This window comes from Cebus imitator, unplaced genomic scaffold, assembly GCF_001604975.1.
Source record: "Cebus imitator isolate Cc_AM_T3 unplaced genomic scaffold, Cebus_imitator-1.0 Scaffold272, whole genome shotgun sequence".
Lineage (NCBI taxonomy): Eukaryota > Metazoa > Chordata > Mammalia > Primates > Cebidae > Cebus > Cebus imitator.
In genome coordinates, this window is record NW_016107587.1 from 1,604,340 (window position 1) to 1,626,215 (window position 21,876).

The 21,876-nt window shown below is 41.6% G+C and overlaps 1 protein-coding gene across 1 annotated transcript in view; it reads right to left on the reverse strand.

The window, feature by feature from the left end:
- ABCA13 (ATP binding cassette subfamily A member 13) overlaps positions 1–21,876 on the reverse strand; it is a 424,215-nt gene that overhangs the window by 308,585 nt on the left and 93,754 nt on the right. The window contains 6 exon segments of the mRNA XM_017500828.2: positions 959–1,080; positions 2,104–2,183; positions 3,238–3,401; positions 10,670–10,788; positions 16,972–17,081; positions 18,840–20,666. Coding sequence (XP_017356317.1) covers positions 959–1,080; positions 2,104–2,183; positions 3,238–3,401; positions 10,670–10,788; positions 16,972–17,081; positions 18,840–20,666 — 2,422 coding nt within the window.

The window sequence follows — 21,876 nt, forward strand, 5'->3', positions numbered from 1 at the left end:
GCCTTATTATAAATAACTTGGTGACACTGTCATTTGAATTTTGGGTTTCCAGCTTCTAATCTCTTTTTAAATTTAGATTAATTTATTAATTCTTCATTAGTCTACCCGTCAAGTTTGCAATAAGCCCCCAATTAACCAGAATTGACATGAAATTAAACCTGTGTTGGGGCCCAGTTGATGGTCAATTGCAATATTCACTTATGAGTCAGTTTCACGGTTACTACTTCTGGAAGGTTCTCTGTACAGGAAGGTAAAACCCCAACTAGAAGTACTGAAAGCTGTCTCAGGAAAGCTCCTGCTAGGGATCCAGGTGATACCTGCTGTAGACAACATGAAACGTCCCTGTTCCCCTTTTCAGAGATAAACCGTACTCCACGTGGCCAGTATGTGTTACGCATCCCTTGGTTTGTTGCAATAGCTCTCTGATTGTTTTATCACATTTTTCAGCTTGGAGATGACAGAGCCTGCCATTACTCATTTGTTTTCACAGCGAGTCACTACAGTAGCACACAGTCAGACTGCGTCCAGTCACTCTCCAATCAGAGGAAGTCATAGTTGATTCTTAGATATTTTTAGCTGTTTTTGGTTTTGGGTATTTTGAGAATTTTGCAACACCTACTGAACCAAGCAGAAACACCCCCCCACACACACACCCAGGTATCATACATCAGGGCTGGAAATCACCAGAATAAATAATTGCCAACTTTGTTCTTTCTAACCCCACATAAAGAAAATATTATGGAATTTAAAACCCTAAGATTTTGGCATGGGACAATGACACCTTCTTTGCTTGTTCTCTTATTTCCTTTCTGCCTCCAGTTACATCATTCATGCAGCAACCCACTTCACTAGACAAAGGAGAGGAAGGGAAGAGGAAGAAAGGACAACAGGATGTCAGTAACTTCAGGCTAAGTAAGGCTCCTTGCATGAGCAAAACAGACAAGAAGCAACACCGCACCTTGGAGTGGGAAACATTTGCTTCTAGAATGCTATGGATAGTCTCATCGGAGATGGGGATGGAAGAGCGAAGCTCTGCAGTCAAGCTGGTGATGTTCTTCATCAGATCTTTTACTTTTACGTCTGCAAAGTAAGGAAAATAAGAAAATTTTATAATAAATGTTTAAATAATTACTAACTGCTAAAACAAAATTTGACATTACAACCTAAGATAGTTTCTTTCACTCCATTCAGCCCATAAATCACTAAATAAAGTCACATCTTAAGCCCCCGGGAGTAACTTAAATAATTTATGCTACAGTAAACCAAAATGTCAAGTTCTGTAATATTTTCTGGTTACTGGTCTACTGTCGCTAAGGCCTGTGTGTTTTAAGAATATTTATTTAGAAAGAGCTTCTTTTGGCCAGGTACAGTGGCTCACGCCTGTAATCCCAGCACTTTGGGAGGCCGAGGCAGGCAGATCATGAGGTCAGTAGTTCAAGACCAGCCTGACCAACATGGTGAAACCCTATCTCTACTAAAAACACAAAAAATTAGCTGGGTGTGGTGGCACGTGCCTGTAATCCCAGCTACTCAGGAGGCTGAGGAAGGAGAATTGCTTGAACAGGAGGCCAAGATCACACCACTGCACTCCCGCCTGGGTGACAGTGCAAGACTCCATCTCAAGAAAAAAAAAGAAAAAGAAAAGAAAGCTTCTTCTTAGAGAGCAGTGACCAAGTGTTATAGGAAACTCACTTCTAGATATGCATTTATTCATCTCATTTTTTTAACAAGAGAGGGATCGTTTAAGGATTTGCCAGAATTCTTCAGACAGGCATGTTGATGCTATGAGAAGCTTCATGAATTGATAGATTGAACAGCCAAAAAACAGAGACACACAGACATCAATTGCTTGTCCAAGGAGGCAAGACCAGAGCAAAATCCAGACCACAGAAGCTTCTCTTTGTTCCCCTGCTTCAATATGGTACCCTAGGATTTCAGGACTTCCTTTATAAGTGCCAAATACATCAGACCAGCCAAGTTCTAAATGATTATGTATCACATATAGCATAAATTTTCTGTTGTATGTTTTATTTTAATAATATATTTGCATGAGAAACTAAATTTAATTTTTAATCAAGCAAACTTGGAAAATCACATACTTACTCTCAGTTACTGTGAAATTGCTTAGAAAAGTCACGATGGGATTCCCTGATGACCAAGTTTCCTCCAGGCTTTTGGCCAACCTAAAATGGCAGAAAATTAAAGCTAAATTAGGCAAGATAAACCATCAGAAACAATGTTGGAATAAATAACACTGCTTCAGCTCCCAGGAGATGGGCTGGATAACAAGATCGCATTTCCATAAAGTTCCTCCAACAATTAGACACACGTGTCTCCCTACACCATCTGTATGTGAATATCCATTAATACTGCCCACACTCCAGTATTTCTTTCTCACAGCTCCTGCCAAGCGAGATGAACCAAGGGAATGAGGACGCCTAATAAATGGCTTTTCACAACTGTGAAAAGAATAGATAGGATACATCATGGAATGTATGAGAAATTAGGATAGCCAGGGTAGGAGGAACATCATCCTTTCAGGGAAAAAGTCATTTGCAGAATTCAAAGTTCCGCATTTCCCCTGGCGCTTTGCACTTTTAGAACACTGAGACAAATTAATCAAACATGAAGGTAATTTGAAAAATATTTGCCTGCTCATACAGGGCTTTATTTATTTTGTTTGTTGTTTATTTATTTATTTATGAGACAGGCCCTTTACCTGTCAGCCAGGCTGGAGTGCAGTAGCACAATCACTGCTCACTGCAGCCTTGAACTCCTGGGGTCAAGCGATCCTCCTGCCTCAGCTTCCTATGTGTTTGCGACCACAAATGCACAGCACCGCATCCTACTAAATGCTTTTTGCTACTTCTATTTTTTAGAGACAGGGTCTTGCCATGTTGCCCAGCTTGGTCTCAAATTCCTAGCCTCAAGCTGTTCTTTCACCTCAGCCTCCCAGTGGATAGGATTACAGGCATTTGCCACCAAGCGTAGAGAGTTACATTTTTATATCAAATAACTTGATCGCCAATAAAGGTAGTCTTCTGATTAATACTGCTGTTCTATGTTACCACTCAAAAACTGTGATGGAAAACTTTGATGTTTGGAGAACACATATTAATATGTACATTAAGAGTATGTTGTGAAGACTACTATCTGAAATTCACATTTTTAAAGTGTTAGACATCTTCTGTATGAATGGAAGTTCTGGGGAGGGCATGAAAGAATATGAGAGCGTACATGTGCAAGCGCTGCTGTATGGTCTCCAGCCTCAGCTGGCACGCACAGTCCTGCTCAGTGGCATTGTCCAAGCTGCTCCTGAAGTTTTCCAAGGTGTTAGAAAGATTCTTGCTAAGACTTTCACAATTTAGCTGATTGGGCGAGGACCATATCTTTTCAATTTCCTGGAAAACATAGCAATGATATAGGTGAGAAACACACATACTTATTTCTATTACATGCATTGTAAGATTTCCATTTATTCTTATTCGTCTCAGGAAACACAGAACACAAACAATTATGTCAGCCGTTTCTGTGCATTGCAGAGTAGTAGAAAGAGCCCTTGGCTGTGGAAATACAGAAGCCCAGATTTTACTCCTGGCTCTGCTGTTAGCCAGCCAGGCAAGACAGCATGTTCTTCAATATATAGCAGAGAACATGCAATTTTCCATGGCCTGGCTCCGAACTTCCTGAAGCTCTATTCCTAAGAAGACACACAACTCAATGGAGAAACACAAATAACTCAATGTAAAAAATGGTCAAAGAACCTGAACAGACACTTATCCAAAGAAGACATAACAATGGCAAGCAGGTAAAAGAAAAGGTGCTCAACTTCACTAATCACCAGGAAAATGCAAATTAACCACAATGAGATATTATCTCATACCTGTTATAATGGCTATTATCAAAAAGACAAGAAATAACAAGTGTTGGTGGGGTGTGCAGGGAAGGGAACCCTTGTGCCCTGGTGCAAATGTAAATCAGCACAGCCATTATGGAAAACAGTATGAAAATTCCTCAAATATTAAAAATGGAACTACCATATGATCCAGAAATCCCACTTCTGGGTATAAATCCAAAGGAAATAAAATTATGTCCCAAAGAGATATTTACATTATTCGTAACAGCCAAGATACAGAATCAGCCTAAATGTTTATAAAGAGATGAACAAATAAAGAAAATGTGACATTATATACAATAAAATATTATTCAGCCATAAAAAGAAGGAAATTATGCCATTGGCAGCAACACGGATGAACCCAGAAGGTATGCTAAGTGAAGTAAGTCAGCCACAGAAAGAAAACTACTGCACGATCTCATTTACATGTAGAGTTAAACTTTTTAAGAGTCAAACCCATAGAAACAAAGCATAGAATGGTGGTTACGCAGGATGAACATGGGAGGAATGCAGGTGGTGGTCAAAGGGTGTGAAGTTACAGTCAGGTAGAATGAAAACATCTAGAGAATTAATATACAGCATGAGAATTATAGTTGCCAATATTGTACATATTGGAAATCTGCTAAGAAAGTAGATTTTAGGTACCTTTAACACACACAACACACAAAGATAACTCTGAGAGGACAGATATGTTCATTTGTTGTAGTAATCATTTCACTTTGTATATGTTTATCAAATCATCATGTTGTACACTTAAAATATATACTATTAAAAATAAATATGAAAATATTAAAAATTAAAGAAAATTTAGGCTTTATAAAATTCACAGCCAGAAACCCAATGATTAGAAATTGTATGTGGTTATTCATATGTGAAGTGAATAAAACCTGGATTTGCCCTGCTCTGAAGGTCAGCAGTGCAGCCTGGAAGACTCCTGTCCTCCCAACTGCAGGTGGAGAAGCTCCTAAGACTCTGGGGAACATCTGGGAAGACCTCAGAAGTAGGTCCCCACTCTCTGCATCTACAGCCCCCACTAAGATTTCATGGACATCTTACCATTATCTTCCTAGAAACAATCAGTTTTTTAAAAAGACCAATCATTTTGCCAAAAAAAAAAAAACCCTTTTAGAATCATACCTATTAATTGAAAAAATGCAAAACACTTACTATATGTGGAATTAAATAACAAATACAGGTAATTTAAAATTTAAAACAACCTGAAAAACAACACATACATATAAAATCTGTCTACAAAAATACACATAAATCTATACACATTCCTTAGACACAGCTATTTTACCATAAATCCTTTATTTTACATTATCAGAATTTATTTGCTTCATCACATTTTATTTATATTACCATATTCTTACTAATATTAGAAGCATAGGTCCAGGTTACACCAATTATGGGAAGGTATTATATGTAGGTCAACACTTAGATAATATTTTTGTCGAAATAAAACTTTAAATATTTTTTTCAAAGCCACTGTCAGTTTCTCTTGCAAAGGAAAATCATGAATCATTCAAGTGACCGCAGGGAGCTAACAAATATATGTTCCAAGGAAAGGTAAATGTGAAGACTGCTGAAAAGTCAAGGTTGGGTGCTGAGCTCTGGCAGCTACCCTGAGGTGAGGCCTCCGGCACAGCTGAGGTAGATTTAGTTGGGGGTGAAGACTTCTCAGGAACTGATGAACATTAACCCATGATCAGAGCACTCATGCCAGTGTCACCACCACCTCAACCAAACCCCAGAATCTCACTGTGTGGGAGAACTAAACCAACCAATAGATGATTACAAAGCATGCAACTTTTTGACTCTAATTCATCTATTATTGTCATTCATTTTATATGTTTCTTTTTTTCCCAAGTGATTTGGGAGTGGAACTTGAACAGAAATCCTATAGGACTACTCATTCATTCATTCATTCAAAAAATATTTATGGAGCGCCTGCCAAATGCCAAGCCTAGGCTAGGTGCTGGACTGAGAGTTTTGTGAACACAGGAGACAAAACTCTTGCCTCCATGAGGTTCCCACTCCAGTGCAGGAACACTAGCAACAGACAGCTGTATGGGCAAACTGGTCGCATGTCACAAGGTGACCTGGAGGAAAATAAGGTGGGGGTGGGGGCAGTGCTGGAGGTACAAGAGGGAGGTGTACAACCCTCCTTAGCATCATCAGGGAAGCACACTGCAGGTGAGGGAGCAGATTGTGCAAAGATCCTGAGGTGGGTACAAAGGAGCCAGCTAGGTGGAGAAGAGAGTGCTGGGAAGGGCAGGTGGAGGGATGTGCCACCCAGACAGCAGTACCTAGCAGCGGCCTCTCTTAGAAATCTGACACGTATTCTAAATAAGACTGGAAGACACTGGGCACTCTCAGCAAATGAATGACACGATCTGATGATGTTTTGGAAGGATCACTCTGGCAACTGCGTTGGGGATCGAGGCAAGGGGAGGAGGAAGGGAGAGCTGGCTTGGATCTGGGAGGTGCTGGGGAGGTGGTGGAACATGGCCAGATCATGGAAACATTTGGAAGGTAGAAGGGAGAGTTTTCTAACAGAAAAAAATAAAAAAGACTAAACAAGTATGCCAAGGTTATTGTCCCTGGCATTGGAGGGACAGAACACCAGGGAAGGGAAAAATTACACAGAAAGACGAAAAGGTTTTTTTTTTTTTTTCAGATGAGTACAGTTGAGGGTCCTGTTTGACATCTGAGCGGGGACGCAACTTAACACATGAGGATGAAGGTCAGGGGAGGTGTTGGCTGGAGAATGAAATTTGGGAGCTGTCAGGAAGTAGTTAAGATTTCTGGGTTGCAAAGGAATCTGGATAAGATTTCCTAGCATGTGAGCATAGACTGAGAAGAGAAAAGGTCTGGAGACAGCCTGGGTCCTTCTGCCACATAGAGGAGCCAGGCGTGGAGATAGAGACAGTTGGCTGAGGATGCAGGAGGAGCCCAGGGAAGGTCACAGGAGCTGCGTGACGTGGGGATAGGCGTGGATGAGTCTGTGTCAATGCCAGGCTGCGACGCCAGAGGTGAGGAGTAAGACTCCACATGTGGAGGTTGAGGGGCTGGGCAGTTGGAGGGTGTCTGCTGTCTTTGTTAGCCACACCAGGCCAATCTGGTTCAACTTTTACATAACAAAGTTGTGAGTTATTTTTCAGTTGCCATGGACCCTCGGATCACATAACCCCAGCATGCCCCAATGAACCAGCGTGCAACCACACAGGGAGGCCGAGTGCTCAGACTGAATTAAGAAGCGGACACTGCATGACAGGATCCAGGATCCAACTGGATTGAGCTCTGACATCACCCACGGCAGGATCCAGTCAATCAGATCCTCATTACACTGTTTATAAAGCCTCACCCAGTCCCCAGCTTCGAGGCACTGCTTTGGGAACCATCCCTGGTGTTCTCCTTACTCGTTACAAGTAATAAAATCCCATTACTAAATCCTCCTTGGTTGTGGTCATTGGGTTGGTACCCGCCAAGCAACGGAACCCATGTATTGTGTGGGTAACACCTGAAGGGATCTCACAAGGAGTGGTCAGCTCAAGCCAGTCTCTCCATTTTCTGTCATGTGGCAGGACTCAAGGGCACAGACTTCTTTCTTCACTTAAGTTTCCGCTGCCTGCTCTATCGGAGGAGACACCGCCCTCCTCCAGCCTTTCCCTCATGTGCACAGACCGCAATTATTGTCTGAATGTAGCCACAGCAAAGCAGAAAGGAAAAGGATGGCAGCAAACTCAGGCAGAGCATCTGCAAGGCAGAGAGATGCCTAGCTCCAGTCTCAAAACTCCAAGCTATATTTACATTTCTAATAACAGTCATAGAAGCCCTTGGACATTCACACTCTGCTTTTTTTTTTTTTCTGAGCATGAAGCTCTAATCTTCCCCAGTTCTTTCACCAAGCATTTCACAGGCTCGATATTCTCTTTTCTCCAAAGAGATCCCTTTTTGTAGCACACCAATGCACAGATACAACTAGGTCAGAACAATAGGCATAAGTGAGTATTCCCTTGGAGGCCAACTCACTCCTGAGAACATAGATCGAATTAAACCCATTGCACGGGGGCTCTGCCATGGAGTATTCCCTCACAGCAAAAAACGTCTAGTTCATAATTTGTAACTGCATGCAAATTAATTTTCATTCAACGTATTTATAATATTCCTGCTGTGAATGTTATGCTTAAATTTAACAAAATAATAATTTTGACATAGAGGGGATTATAAAGTAGAAAAGTGCACTTTCTACCCCAGTAGCAAGGACTGCTAGAAGAAAAATTCCAAATTTCTTCAGCACAGGTGTTCCAGGCTCCAGGTAAGGAGAAACATCGAGCACAAAGGTAGAGATTGACATTTATCAGCCTATACTGTTGGAACTGGGTAAAAGCACCCCATGGAAAAGGCAGCACCTATTAGACTCTTCTTCTATGGCTAGATCAGGCCTGGAATCAATAAACAGTGGATAAGTGTACGCAGGCAGACCCAAAGGTCTAGATGTGGAGAGGCAGTAGGAAGCCCCCACCCAACCTGAAATTCCACCTGCATTCTCCAACTTGGTGTATCCCAGGAGAGACAGCGGGCACTTGCTGTCATTTTTGAAATTTAATTTCTGCTGCCCATTCATCTCCTTATTACCACTTTCTACTGTTTGGAACAAAGAGTGTGGAAGAGGGTAAGGAGTTGACAGCCCTGAACTTTTGTCATGTCAATTCAATCAGCTAAAATGTTCTCTTTCAATGGTTATTCCATGTTGCTACTGCGAAAACTGTATGTTAAAATATTTATTTTACATACATACATAGATATTGAAAACTAGCAAATGCCATTGTGCTCTTTGCCTACCTGTTGGGCACTTCATATCCCACAGCCTGAAAAAGATTTGTATTTATAAAAGTCTCACATACTTGAAGCCCTTGAACCACAGACCCATCCTAAAAGATTTGCATCCTGAGATAAGCAACATACTATTTTTGTCATTAAAGACAGGCACTTCTGCTTTTTATCAAAAGTAACTCAACTGTTACCAGACAGACTTGTTGACAATCACATAACAATGTGAACTATAAATACAGTCTTTGAGTCTATTGCTTTAAAAGCTGGAGTCTCTTGACTATTCTATTATTATAACCTTCACTCAGCACTAAAAAATTTTCTGCAAGGGGCTGGGCACAGTTGTTCACGCCTGTAATCCCAGCACTTTGGGAGACTGAGGCGGGCGGATCATGATTTCAGGAGTTTGAGACCAGCCTGGCCAATATAGTGAAACCCCATCTCTATTAAAAATACAAAAAATTATCAGGGCATGGTGGCGGGCACCTGTAATCCCAGCTACTCGGGAGGCCAAGGCAGGATAATTGCTTAAACCCAGGAGCAGAGGTTGCAATGAGCTGAGACTGCACCATTGCACTCCAGCCCGGGCAACAGTACGAGACTCCATCTCAAAAAAAAAAAAAAAAAAAAAAAAATTGTCTGTGAGGCTTTTTTTTTTTTCTGTATCCGCATTTAATACCTGAAAAAGATCTGCACAGCCTGGAAATAAGAATTTGATGTTCTAAATAAATCCATATGAGTATGACAAACTATTGGGGCTGTAAAGTCAGTCATCACTAGGGACTGCTCAGGGCTTTCAGCTGACATGCATCTTCCTCCAACGGCCACAAGACATTGACTAGGGATCAGCAGCTCTCACTCCTTCCTGACACTTCTCCAAGGCATGGAATTCTACACCCTTGCCATGCTGTGGGAGTCTGGCATGACTATCTCTCATCTCTCTCAGGCATCATCAGTTTCTCTGCTTTCTGTGATAATCCCATGCTCACAGACATACGCATCACAAAAGCAAGAAACAACATTCAGAACCAGACCTAGAAGAAACACAGGTCTTTGCTGCGTTATTGGAAAGACACCACCATTGTCCAAGCTGCTGAGGGAGATCAGGCCTGTCCATGGGCCCAGGGGTGTTTAATTCCAGGATAAAGGAGTGGGCTTCAAATAAGAGTCACATTCTCTGACTCAGCTGTAGTTAGAGACTCTGCATGGGAGCCTACTGGGCATGTGTCCAATTTAACAAAAAGAAAACTGCTATGCTGGCTCCCACTTGGCCATCAATTTTTGGTACTAGCCAGTGTATTCAATTAGTTAGAGCCAGTGCTGGGCTGGTAAATATTTAGAAACTAACACTCCAGAAAAAAAAAAAAAATCTGATTTGTAGCATTTGCCAATTTCCATGGTGCAAATGCTCCCACATAGCCTATTTCAACTTGCCACCATAACATCGCTAAACACAGAGTTGGAAGGACTGCACTTAGCACAAGACCACACGGTATTTCCACCATGTGGATACAACAGGAGCAAATCATCGCAGGAAGACAGATAACAGTCAAACATACTAAAATAAATAGGAAGTGATGAATCCTGCGTAATTACTGCGTAATTACTGTGTTTCTAACATGATTTATTTCATCATAAGTTTATATAATTTATTTATAACGATGATATCTATGTTTTAACAACCAGCTTGCAAAATTCCTGAAAATTTATCAATCAACTCTCACAACGCAGTGCCACTCAACCCCAGCACACCACCGGGAGAGGTCAAGAGGGAGGAAGGGTGAGCTGTCATTCTGCACCCCCAACTTCCAACAAGACTGTGTGTGACACCATTGCTGTAGTTATGAGAACAAAGCCGCAAGCTTTCAATAACTTGACTGCCTTGTAAGGACTAATAGTGATGAACGTGAAATTCTCTGAAATATAAAAGGCACAAACCTGGAAATGGCCCTGCGCCAAAGTGACTCCTTGTATGGCAGATAAAATGAGACGCCTTATCCCACCTTGCTTGCAGCTCAGAGTAGCACACAAAATGTCCTTGGTCCAGGAAGGGTTTTCTGCCAGAGGAAACACACAGAGAAGTAATTAGCAGACAGTCCTCTCCTGAACTAGCTACTCTCACAAAATCACATTTTAAAGATTCAAAATGATACAAATTCTTAAACATTTCTTAAATCATCAAGATGAACATTCAGATGATGAGGGCAAAGCTGTGCCTGAGTTCCAAATTTAATAAAATAAAGATTTTGTTTTTCTAGGCCTAATTGATTTTGTAGAAATTAATTTCCTCTACCTCCCCACTGGTTCCTTTCCTTGTATCCCCTATAGGTGGGGTACCCATTCACCCCAGTTTGCCCAGGACAGACTTGCTTTCCACCTACTGTTCTTAGGTGGTTATGAACAGTGCCCCAGTTTGAAGGATGAATAGTACACTGTTTATCTGTGGTCTTCTCCATGCCCCATACCTCTCAAGTCACTTCCTGGAAGTCAGTCATGACTCTCCCCTCCCTGGTCCTCACAGCCAACCAACCTTCCCATCTGCTCAGCGTGACCTCCCCAATGGCTCTCCATCCGTGCCTCTGTCCAGCACCCACAGATCACGCCCAGGAAACTGCTGTGCTCTTAACAGTCCCACTCCAGCTCACCCTTCCAATCTGCCTTATGCTCTGGGCCACCAGGCTCTTCCTCAAAGGAGATCCCCCATTACAGAAATCTGACCAAAGGTTACACGCTGCTTCCAAATTCTTTCCACAGCCTCAGGTGCCTCCACCTCTCTGCATTCATGACCTGCATCCCTCCTGTCTCCTCAAGGCCATCAGATACAAGGCACCACTTCTCTCTTCCTGGACCTACGTATCTTTTAGAGCTCTGCCTCCACACACCCACCTTTCCCAGGCTGAGCAGAGTCTCTCCGCTTCCTGCTGCGCAGATGCCTGTGTGCTCACCTCCCTACGTGGTTGCCCACTGCCGAATAAATCCATCTGCACAAGACCCGCCATGAGGGACTTTTCTTATTACTGCCTTCCTGTCATTGTGCACCTAGCACAGGGCTTTGTACCTCCTAGATGCTTGGTCATGACAAAAAATAAAATACATTTTTATAAGAAATAAAATATTTTTTAATTAGAAAAAAATGTTATCCTGACTCTTAAATTGTTTCTCAAAAGTCCTTTAGAAAAACAGTTCTGGCATATTACTAAGTGAAAGAAGCCCATCTGCAAAGGCTACATATTATATAATTTCAACTACCTATTAAATCATGATGTACTGGAAAAGACAAAACTGTGGAAACAGTGAAAAGATCAGTGGTGGCCAGGGGCTAGAGGGGAGGGAGGGATGAATGGGCAAAGCACAGAGGGTTTTTCAGGCAGTAAAACCCTATGTGTGATACTATAACGGTGAATACATGTCATTACATGCTTGTCATAGCCCATAGAATGCACAACACCAAGAAAGAACCCCATACTGTGGACTCAGAATGATGCTGTGTCAGTGTGGGTTCATCAATTATAACAAATGTGCCACTCTGTGGGGAATATTGATCATAAGGGAAGCTATGGTGGGGAAGGGATTATGTGGGAAATCCCTGCACTTTCCATTCAAGGTTGCTCTGAATGTAAAACTACTGTAAAATATAAAATGTATTAATTAATAAAACAGTTTTCAGTCATGTAAAATGCGGAGTAGATACCATATACCCATAGTCGTGCAACCCACCTAGAAGCCTTATTTGTTTTTCTTTGCTCATTAATCTCCTTTTACCAATTTTGAAGATAAGTACCTTTATTATAGAAAATGTAAAATGTGTCTCTCAAGTAATCTCTTATTAAAATTTGAAATGAAGGTAGTGAAGTTGTTAAACATGACAGCACTTATCTTTAAGCATAATTGTATCCTCTGCTTTGGGGAAGACACGATAATGTATTTATAAGTTACGATGTTCAAACCTAAAAGAGCAGAGAATGCACCCTGAAAAAGCTGACATAACATGTAGCATTAGGCAAGCTGTGAGCTGTGTCGGCCCCTTGCTTCCTCAATGTAAAATGACAATTGGCCCCTTGCTTCCTCAATGTAAAATGACAACGTGGAGTAGACAGTGACCGTGCCCAGCATTCCTGCAAGGTTAGGTCGGGATGATATGATCATGGGACACAGTTCTGGGCTGTCAGGCCATCTGGTCTCCATCTGTCTCACAGCTGACACGTCTTGAGGCCTGCTCTCAAAGGCACCCCCCTCAAGGACACTTGACCACTGTCTTCACACTAACAAGAGCTGGTTTTGAGCCTTGGCTCCTCCAACTTCCCCAGGTACCCTTTCTCCACCTCTCACTGCCTCTTCAGATCCCTGGCTCCAGCCCTTCCTACCTGCTATGGCCCCTCTGTGTGACTCTGAGGACATTTTCAGACCCACTCAGGCTTTCCAGGTCTGTCAGCACTCTGAGAACTCCTTCCCTTTCCTCCTTCCAGCCCCATAGACCCCCTCGGGTCTCTTCAACTGAAAATGGGCTCTGACTTCTTCACTCTGAAACCCTGGGAAACTCACTCACTCTCTGGGCCTCAATTCATCACTTAGGGAAACTAGAAGATTAAAGTACCTGCCCACTGAGGTTCCTTCTGCTGCATGAGCTCTCCTGCAATTGTGCTTGGTATCTTTAAAGCATTAGATCAGGAGGAAAAAAAAGGGACAACTTTCCTCCTGGAGATACGGAACTCAACTCTGTGACATGCCAAAAATCTAGAGCATTTTCAACAACAAAAATAATAACAGATCTGACTGTTCTTCCCTTCATATGGCAGGAGGGGAGGAGCTATTTGCCCATTTTGGTCAATTCCACCCCACCCCTCCAGCTTTATGGGATCTGTCACTGCCCTCCAATTCTACAGGATGGAGTAACAGTTCAATAAGGACAGTGGGGTAGCAGTTAAATGTTAGTTGTGCTTGCGTTTCCTCGAAATGAAATATAAAAATTAAAAATTAATTTTCTGTTACTAATGTGATCTCAAGTATGCTATATTAATTTAGCAGCTGCAATACAGAATCACAAAATAAATATAAATTCATGCATTAATGAATGTTTAATTCATTTAAAAACCATTACGTTAGCTGACTGTGAAATGTCAAAATAATTATGTCTTCAAATATGGCTAAATTCAATATGCCAGATAGGCATTCAAGAACGAGGAAGAAGTTTGATTTGACTTTTGCCTGAGCACACTTCCACATGCTGAAATCATGTACTGACCATCCTAATTTATACTCACATTGTAACGCTTTACTGCTTTCTATCTGCCAACACAAAGCAATATTCCTAATCACCAATGTTCATAACATCGAATTGGAAATACAGATTATCTTAAAAGAAAAAAACTCATGCAAAACCCCTACACAGCAGCTGGGGTTTCATTTTTAAATCAGGCTTGTCCCACTTCTTCCTCTGTTTCTTACTCCTTTTCCATGTTTCTTAGGCCAAATGAGCAATCAATTCTTTGGTTCGAATAACCATTTGTATTACAAAAAGGAGGTGAGTGAGCAGACTAGAGCTAACCCTGTGATAGACAGTTCCTAAATTACCAATTTTTACTTATACACTAGCTTTGTAAGCTGAGAAGTAGTTTTCCCAGTGGTGTGCGGGGAGATGCATCTTCAATTTGCAGGGCTGGGAAACTAGCATGTGCAGGGAGTCTCCTAAGGGCAAGGCCCCATGGAAGTGACTCATTTTATTTAATCCTCTCAAATAGGTTAAAATAGGGGTTACCCCATTTTTTGTTCAAGGCTCACAGAGATTCAGTAATTACCCCATGTCACTCAGTGTGAATCGAGAAACTCAGCCTGTTCAATATCAAAGTGCCTGCTTCTTCGATTACACCACTTCTCACGACATCACTTGTGGTAACAGTCATGTTTGACTCTGCCCTTGAAGACATCTGGGGCAATAAAGCCTTACCAGACATGACGGTGCATAACCCTCAGTGGCCCATCACAACAGCAAGGAGACAGCCTGCAGACCACGACCCCCAGCACACTAGCCTGAAGCCCATCAGTGGTTGTGTAGAAGAACTCAAGCAGTGACAAGTGCCCAACCCGGTGCCAGCCCTCATGCATTGACCTATCCAGTCCTTCTACACATATTGATTGAATGCCTATGTCTATGTCAGGATGTTTTCTAAACCCTGGGGAGATATAACAGTAAACATGGCAGACACACATTCTCACCATGCAAGTCTCACCTGAAATGTCCCCACCCAGAGTTGCACCCCCAAGGCCTTCTCCTCTCCTCCACCCCTCACTCTCACCCTCCTGGCAATACTTAAGCTTCCTTCTAGCACTTACCAGTATCAGAATTTATCTTCTTTGAGTTGCTTTTGAAAAATAAATTTGACATGCTGGTTCTGCCCAAGGCTCACTTCTCCTCCATTTTGCTCCCCAATAGATGCTGGTCCATACTCCTGGCTCACAGACTCAGTGGCCCACACCCACCAGTTAACCATCCCGGGGCCGGTGGCCCTTCCTCTCTGACAGTGGATGTTGGGAGTACGTCCACTGTGCCCCCTCCTTGGTAAACCAAAGTCTTCTCTCTACAACATCCACCCCAGGCCCCCAAGGTTTGCTCAGTCGTACAAAATAGGCCCAGAGCTTGCCGACAGCCCAGTACCTCTCACTGCTGAGCACTCCCACATGAATAGATTTCACATTTAGTAATTCCCGTGAACCATGACATAAGTATAGAAGGGCTCCTGGCATTTATTCATTCATTCAACAAATATCCACCCGCATCTCCCATGTTCTAATCCCCATGTGCCAGGTCTACAGTGATCAATAGACAGGCACAGTCTTCAGGTCCTCACGCTGTAGAAGAGACACATGTTCATCATGTGGTAAGACACAGTGGTAAGAGCCATAACAGGGGGCTAAGGCCATGTGAGCCCAGACAGAGTAGGTCAAGGAAAACTTTCCAGAGGAAACAACACTTAATCTACAATCATAATATAACAACCTGCTAGTAATCTAAATAAAAATAATCCAAGAGTAAATCAGGAGAAGGTAGAAGAACGAACATGTGGATCAGATGAGCCAAGGGGCAGGGAGTCCGGGGCCAGCCACAGTGGAGCTCACACAGGATCTGGAGGTAAGCCCCACTCAGATGATCTCTCACTTTTCTCCTTTCCTCTTGCTCTGATCAGAGCCACCCTTGGCTTCCCCATTTCTCCTCGCTGCCCCTCCTCTTCTGGGATTGGATTCATCTTGCCAAAACCCACTGCCATCAGCTAAGTCAGAGCACTCAGGCCTGAAAGCCCACTGAGAGGGCTCTGGGCAGCCCTGCTCAGGAGATTGGGCCAGAGGAGCAACTCTGTGCACCTGTGAATTACTTAAACAAATGTGGTCTATTCCATGGACTCAAGTGTGCTCTGAAATCTAATGCTCACATTTTCAGAAAAGCCCTAGGATCACCTAGTAGCCCTCTAAGGCGGCTCGTGGGACTCTCCTTCAGCAGTGGTATTAAAAGGAGTTGCACTGAAATGTGCAGGAATGGATTTGGCAAGTATCATCTCAGCAGATGAATTAATCCATTTACAATATAGTCCCCATGGCTGGACACTATGTTGAGTGTTATGGAGACACAGAATTTAACAAGAGACTGATCCTGTTCCCGGTGAGCTTACAGACTGCAGCAGGAAAAGGAGATACCAAAAACTATGATACAAGCAGTAAGTGCCACGGCTGCAGGGCATTCAGTGCTGCAGGGATTACACAGCACCCACCAAGAAATGCACACAGAAGTTAATGACACAGTTTCTATCTTCAAAAACATTGACTGTAGCAGAGGGAGGAGATGTAAGAAAGAAGAAAGTACCGTACTGCATGTGATTAGTCTCCTCAAGGTCTTTGCCAGAAAAGGAGATGGGGGAACACTTCTGGACAAGATATGCCCAGCTTTAGGCTACAAAGTATGGCTGCAGTTTAGGTCAAGGAGACAAGAAGTACATTCCATGAGCAAAGACACAGAGACCAGAAAACCCAGCAAAGGGGCAGGAAGGGGCTGTTCAATTTGGCTGGAGCCAAGACCCCGGGGTGGGAATGAGGTTGGGAGGGGCAGATCCCTCAAGGCCTAGTAGCCAGCCTAAGAAAGCTGTGTTTTGTTCTAAAAGAAGCTCAAGTGCAGTATGCTCATCTCTCTGATACCCGAGATCTGAAAACTGGCACAGGGCAATTGTGGAGCACTTGTTATATGAGCAGCCCACCTGCAACAATGGTGAGCACAGGCACGACCATCATCTTCACTTTCTGCAGCATCTCCATGGCTTCTGAGGGCTTCACAGGCTGCTGGAAAACTTCACACATCTCAAAAACACTTAGAAAAAAAATGCATAATGGCATGAAAGGGTAAAAATGTGCAACCCATGTGCATTTATACAGTGTAGGCTAAGTCATAACACACATATAAGAACCATCCTCTCTGCATAATCATATTTTCTTCATAGGAACATTAAAAAAACACAGATAACACAGTCTGGACCTTCAGAAAACTTTAAGTCTCCTGAATTAGTTCAAAGCATCAATTTTGTGGCCAGTAAGCTTAATGTTTGCTTTTCTTTCTTATTTTGAACCATTCTTTTGAAATGCAAAGGTAAAGGTTGAAAGGGTGTCAAAACATGACAGTATGCAGAGCTAAGGTGTAAACTCTCTCTGTGGATTTTTTTTTTTTTTTTGAGACAGGGTTTCGGAGTTTCGCTCTTGTTACCCAGGCTGGAGGGCAATGGCACGATCTCGGATCACCGCAACCTCTGCCTCCTGGGTTCAGCAATTCTCCTGCCTCAGCCTCCCGAGTAGCTGGGACTACAGGTGCATACCACCATGCCCAGCAATTTTTTGTATTTTTTTTTAGTAGAGACGGGGTTTCACCTTGTTGACCAGGATAGTCTCAATCTCTTGACCTCGTGATCCACCCACCTTGACCACCCAAGTGCTGAGATTATAGGCGTGAGCCACCATGCCCGGCCTATAACTGAAAAATTTCAAATAAAATCTGAGATTGGTGGAGAATGGGATTGCCAGAACCACCTCACCTCAAAAGAAAATTCAGAGCAGGGCACTAAAGTCAAGCACAGTATAGTTGGGGGATCAGAGCCCTAAAGTCAAACAGAATATAGTTTGGGATCAGAACCAAGGGGGAGATGAGGCAGGATGCTCTGAAAACTAGCAGTCAAATTCCAAGGTAGCAATAGTTACTTGTGCCAACAGCTACCTGTTTCACCAAGTAAAGACATCTTTCCAACTCATGAAACGTGACTGGATTTAAGACATAGCTCTGTAGTAACAGAACCAATGGAAAGTAAGTCAGCTTGCCTGGCAAAGGAACCAGGTTGACATGGCATCTCCAAGCTCCATGTGACACTCAGAGGGAGGCAGGGAGAAACAGAGACCAGGGACCACCCTAACAGTATTGTCACCCACAGAAAGGCTAGGTAGGGACAGTTGCAGCATCTCAGGGACTCTGCACACCAAGAGGCACGGGGTCTCCAACTTAAGGCAACAGACTGCTTCCAGGGCATGACAGCTAGCAAGACTGGAGCTTTTAAGAACAGGTTTCCATTGACAACATTCAGGGATGGGAGAGCTTGGAGATGGATCAACCACGTGAGGTCTAGCAGAATGGAAAGAGGGTAGAAGCCAGCAGCTGCCTGGCCCTTTCCTGTGGTTAGCTACAACTGGAAGCATAATATTCTGTGAAACAAGCAGCTTCGTGTTCCTGCATATACACTGAATCATAGGACCCTTGGCTGCCAGAGGAAATGAATAGAAAACTTGTTTATACAGCTAGTCTTGGGACAAGTGAATAGAATTAAGAGGTTTTTACTTCTGAGAATAAAATAACTTACTCCTAAAATATTTTTGAATAAATTCTAATTATATTTGAATCCCAAATAATAAGTCAAATTGTGATAAAGAATGACTGGACCTGAATTGCTCAATGTTGAAGCCAACTTCAGAGTGTAAAGAAAGCTGAAGTCAAGAACTACTTACCCTTGTTCAATGTAATTCCTGCATGGTTCTACTTTATAGTTACTGCAGTAGGGAAAAAAACAAAGTGAATTAGGCTTTTTATTACCTTTGATCTGTCAGTGGGATTTGCTGCCAGTATTTAGTCAATACAAATAATCCTCTCAGGTATTTCTCAAAACAGGAAAGTGGTTTGAAACTATAAGGAAAGTCAATCATCTTTTTCTTGGTTCTCTCTTCTTTTTCTGCTGTGACATTCTTTCCGGTGGTTGTTTTAACAAAAATCTCAAAAAGTGGCTGAAACAAAGTTCTCGTGGAAGTTGTCCATTCAGAGTTGTTTAACACAAGTCCTCTCCTCCAGAGACCTATTCTACTTAAAACATTATGGATTGCTTTTTCAAGTTGATGATGAGTTATATTCTGAATCAAAGTTTTGCCAAAATATAAACTTTTACTCAAATCACCTTCACAGTCACTTTTAATTTCACTGGAGGCCTCTAATACTGTTTCTATGGTTTTCAAAAGGTTATTTGGATGCTGAGTAAATGTCATCAACAGATTAGAAATGTTCTGATTATCCTTCTTTAAGTTTTTCCAAAGAGCTTCTAAGGTAAGACTGATCACCATTTTCAAGCAAGACCCTATTTCTGTGCTGTTTTGTGATAATATTTCATCCAAAAAAGGGATCACTTCATGAATTATTTCCCATTTCATATCTTGAGGGCCACTATGAGTAGAAATTGGATTCGAGTACAAGAAGTCCATTTGGTTGGTGAAGTTATTTATAGGAACTAAGCAACCCAGAATTTCTTCTATTAAGTTGATAGAATCCAAAGAAAATGTTTGAGTCTCATTGCTAAATGCTACCACAAGACTCTTCACATCTTCCAAGTTGACTTTCACAGTTATTAAAAATTCAGCAATTTCTTCCAAAATATCAGAAAAGTCCTTAGACTGGTTCATATATGAGAGTATGCTAGGTGACATACTGAAAATATCACAGTTCGGTGATATATTAGGTTTGACCCCAATCATTTCAAAGGCCAAGTCAAGAAATGGCACCAACAAATCTTTTATCTTTTCAAATGTGAAATGATCAATTTTTTTCAAAGTAGCTACTTCTTTCACAAGATGTTGAACACTTTGTTGCATGATGAAATAGAGAGCGTCAAAGAATGTCATAATGTCCGTGGTATTGGAGATAAAATGACTTTTAAAAACTGTGGCCATCCTCCCCGAAACTTTCTTGGCCAGCTTAAGAAGTTTCACAATGGAGTCCACTGATGTGGCATGATCTCTCAGGTCAGCACTGTCATTCAAGAGCATGACCAGAGTCCCAGACATTTCTAAGAGGGGGTCTGGGACACGACTTTCTTCACCGGCTCTTGAAATAGCACCAAGTAATCTCTTAGTAATTTCTAATGTTGCTCTGTTTCTTAAAGGGAATGAATTATTTATAAAGAAAAGCAAATCTGTTAGATTAGCAAGTATAACTTCTTGGAGGGTAGGATAAAAGGCATAGAAGTCCTTATTAGGAGAGTTTAGAATTGTATCCAGAAGTCTTGCCATCTCTGTTGAACATTCTCTTACAAGGTGAAGAGCTGACTTAAGATCTTGATTGAGTCTGAACAGGTCCTCAGACTTATTCATGTGGAAAAACAACTGACTCATCACTGTGAAAAAGTCTATATTATTTTCAATCTTATTTTTAATTGAAGTTTCCCTGAGAAGGGTATTAAATAAATCTTGCATAAACTTCAGTCCTTGATGACTATCAAAATAAAATTCTCCATTGTCTAATATAAATGAACTTTTTATTAGGTGATATATAGTCTCCTTTAAACTTGAAAAAGTGTTCATCAATCTGTCTTCTTTCATCAGGGTAAGAAATTGATCCAGTTTGAGAATTTCTAGAATTTTATCTCTGGGGACAAAACTGTAAACATATATATATATATATACACTTTTAATTTTATGTTTAATACATCAGCAGTGGAAATATTAAAGTATATAGTGATTTTTATAATTTTATTTATTTTATAATAGCATCACGAGAGGATAATACTGAGCAAAAGATGACATGCTAAAATAATTTCAGATGAAACTCAGTATTTTGTTCCCAAATAATGAAAAGGGTGAGGAATTTCATGAACAAATTCTATTACAGTTTTTTGAATGTAGCAACTTAAAAAGCCACATACTTTTACTTACAAAAAGGTTAAAATGGCTTTTACCTAGGAAAAAAGGTAAAATGACTAGAAAGTAATTCTTGATGTAAGAAATAAGTCTCTGAAAAATGGTTAGCATATTTATATTATTCTGAGCTTTAGAAGTACTAGGAAGTTACTTAGACCAATGTATCAATGTTACTAGGCTGAATAACAGCCCTCAAAGTCCCTTTCTTGTATGTTTCTCATCTGGGTGGGCTACAGGGGAGATTCCCTCATGAGAGATGGAGGATAGATGGCAGTTATAGCCATTTTGTAATATAAATACATCTTCTTCCAGCTACTCAATCGAACACTAATCTAGGTGTTGCTATAAAGAGATTTTGCAAATGGAGTTAGAGTCCCTGATCAGTTCATTTTAAATTAGTCAGAAGGGATATCATTCTGAGTGGGCCAGGAAAACTCTAAAAGAGGGCATAGGACCTCTCTAACTTAGAGGCACAAAATCGCAGTTGGATATTCATAGTCAGTAGCTCTCCCTTCCCCTGGTCTTCCTTCCTGACCACCTGAGGACAAGGGGCTTCCACTCATGCCCACAGTGTCCCTGCCTACCGTGGCCCTCCATTCCTGGCAGTCGGCCCTACTGATTGCAGGCTTGTTTAGCCAGCCCCTAAAATTGTGTAAGCCGATCTCCTTGGATTAAATTCTTTGATGGTTGTTGTTACTCTGATTGAAGCTTGACTGAAGCAGACAGCACGGAATAATTGGAATTTCCCTCCAGCCTTTTCACTGGCAAACTTTAAATGAGATTTTTAAAGATATATGAAAAAAAGATAATGTGACTATCCATTTTTATGTTTCTAAATGCAAATATCACAGTAGATTTATTGGGTTGAGAATATATAAGCCCCTAGTTGGTGATAGTATAGCAATTCAAATTATGGCAATGCTGTATATACATGTACAGGTATAAAAACT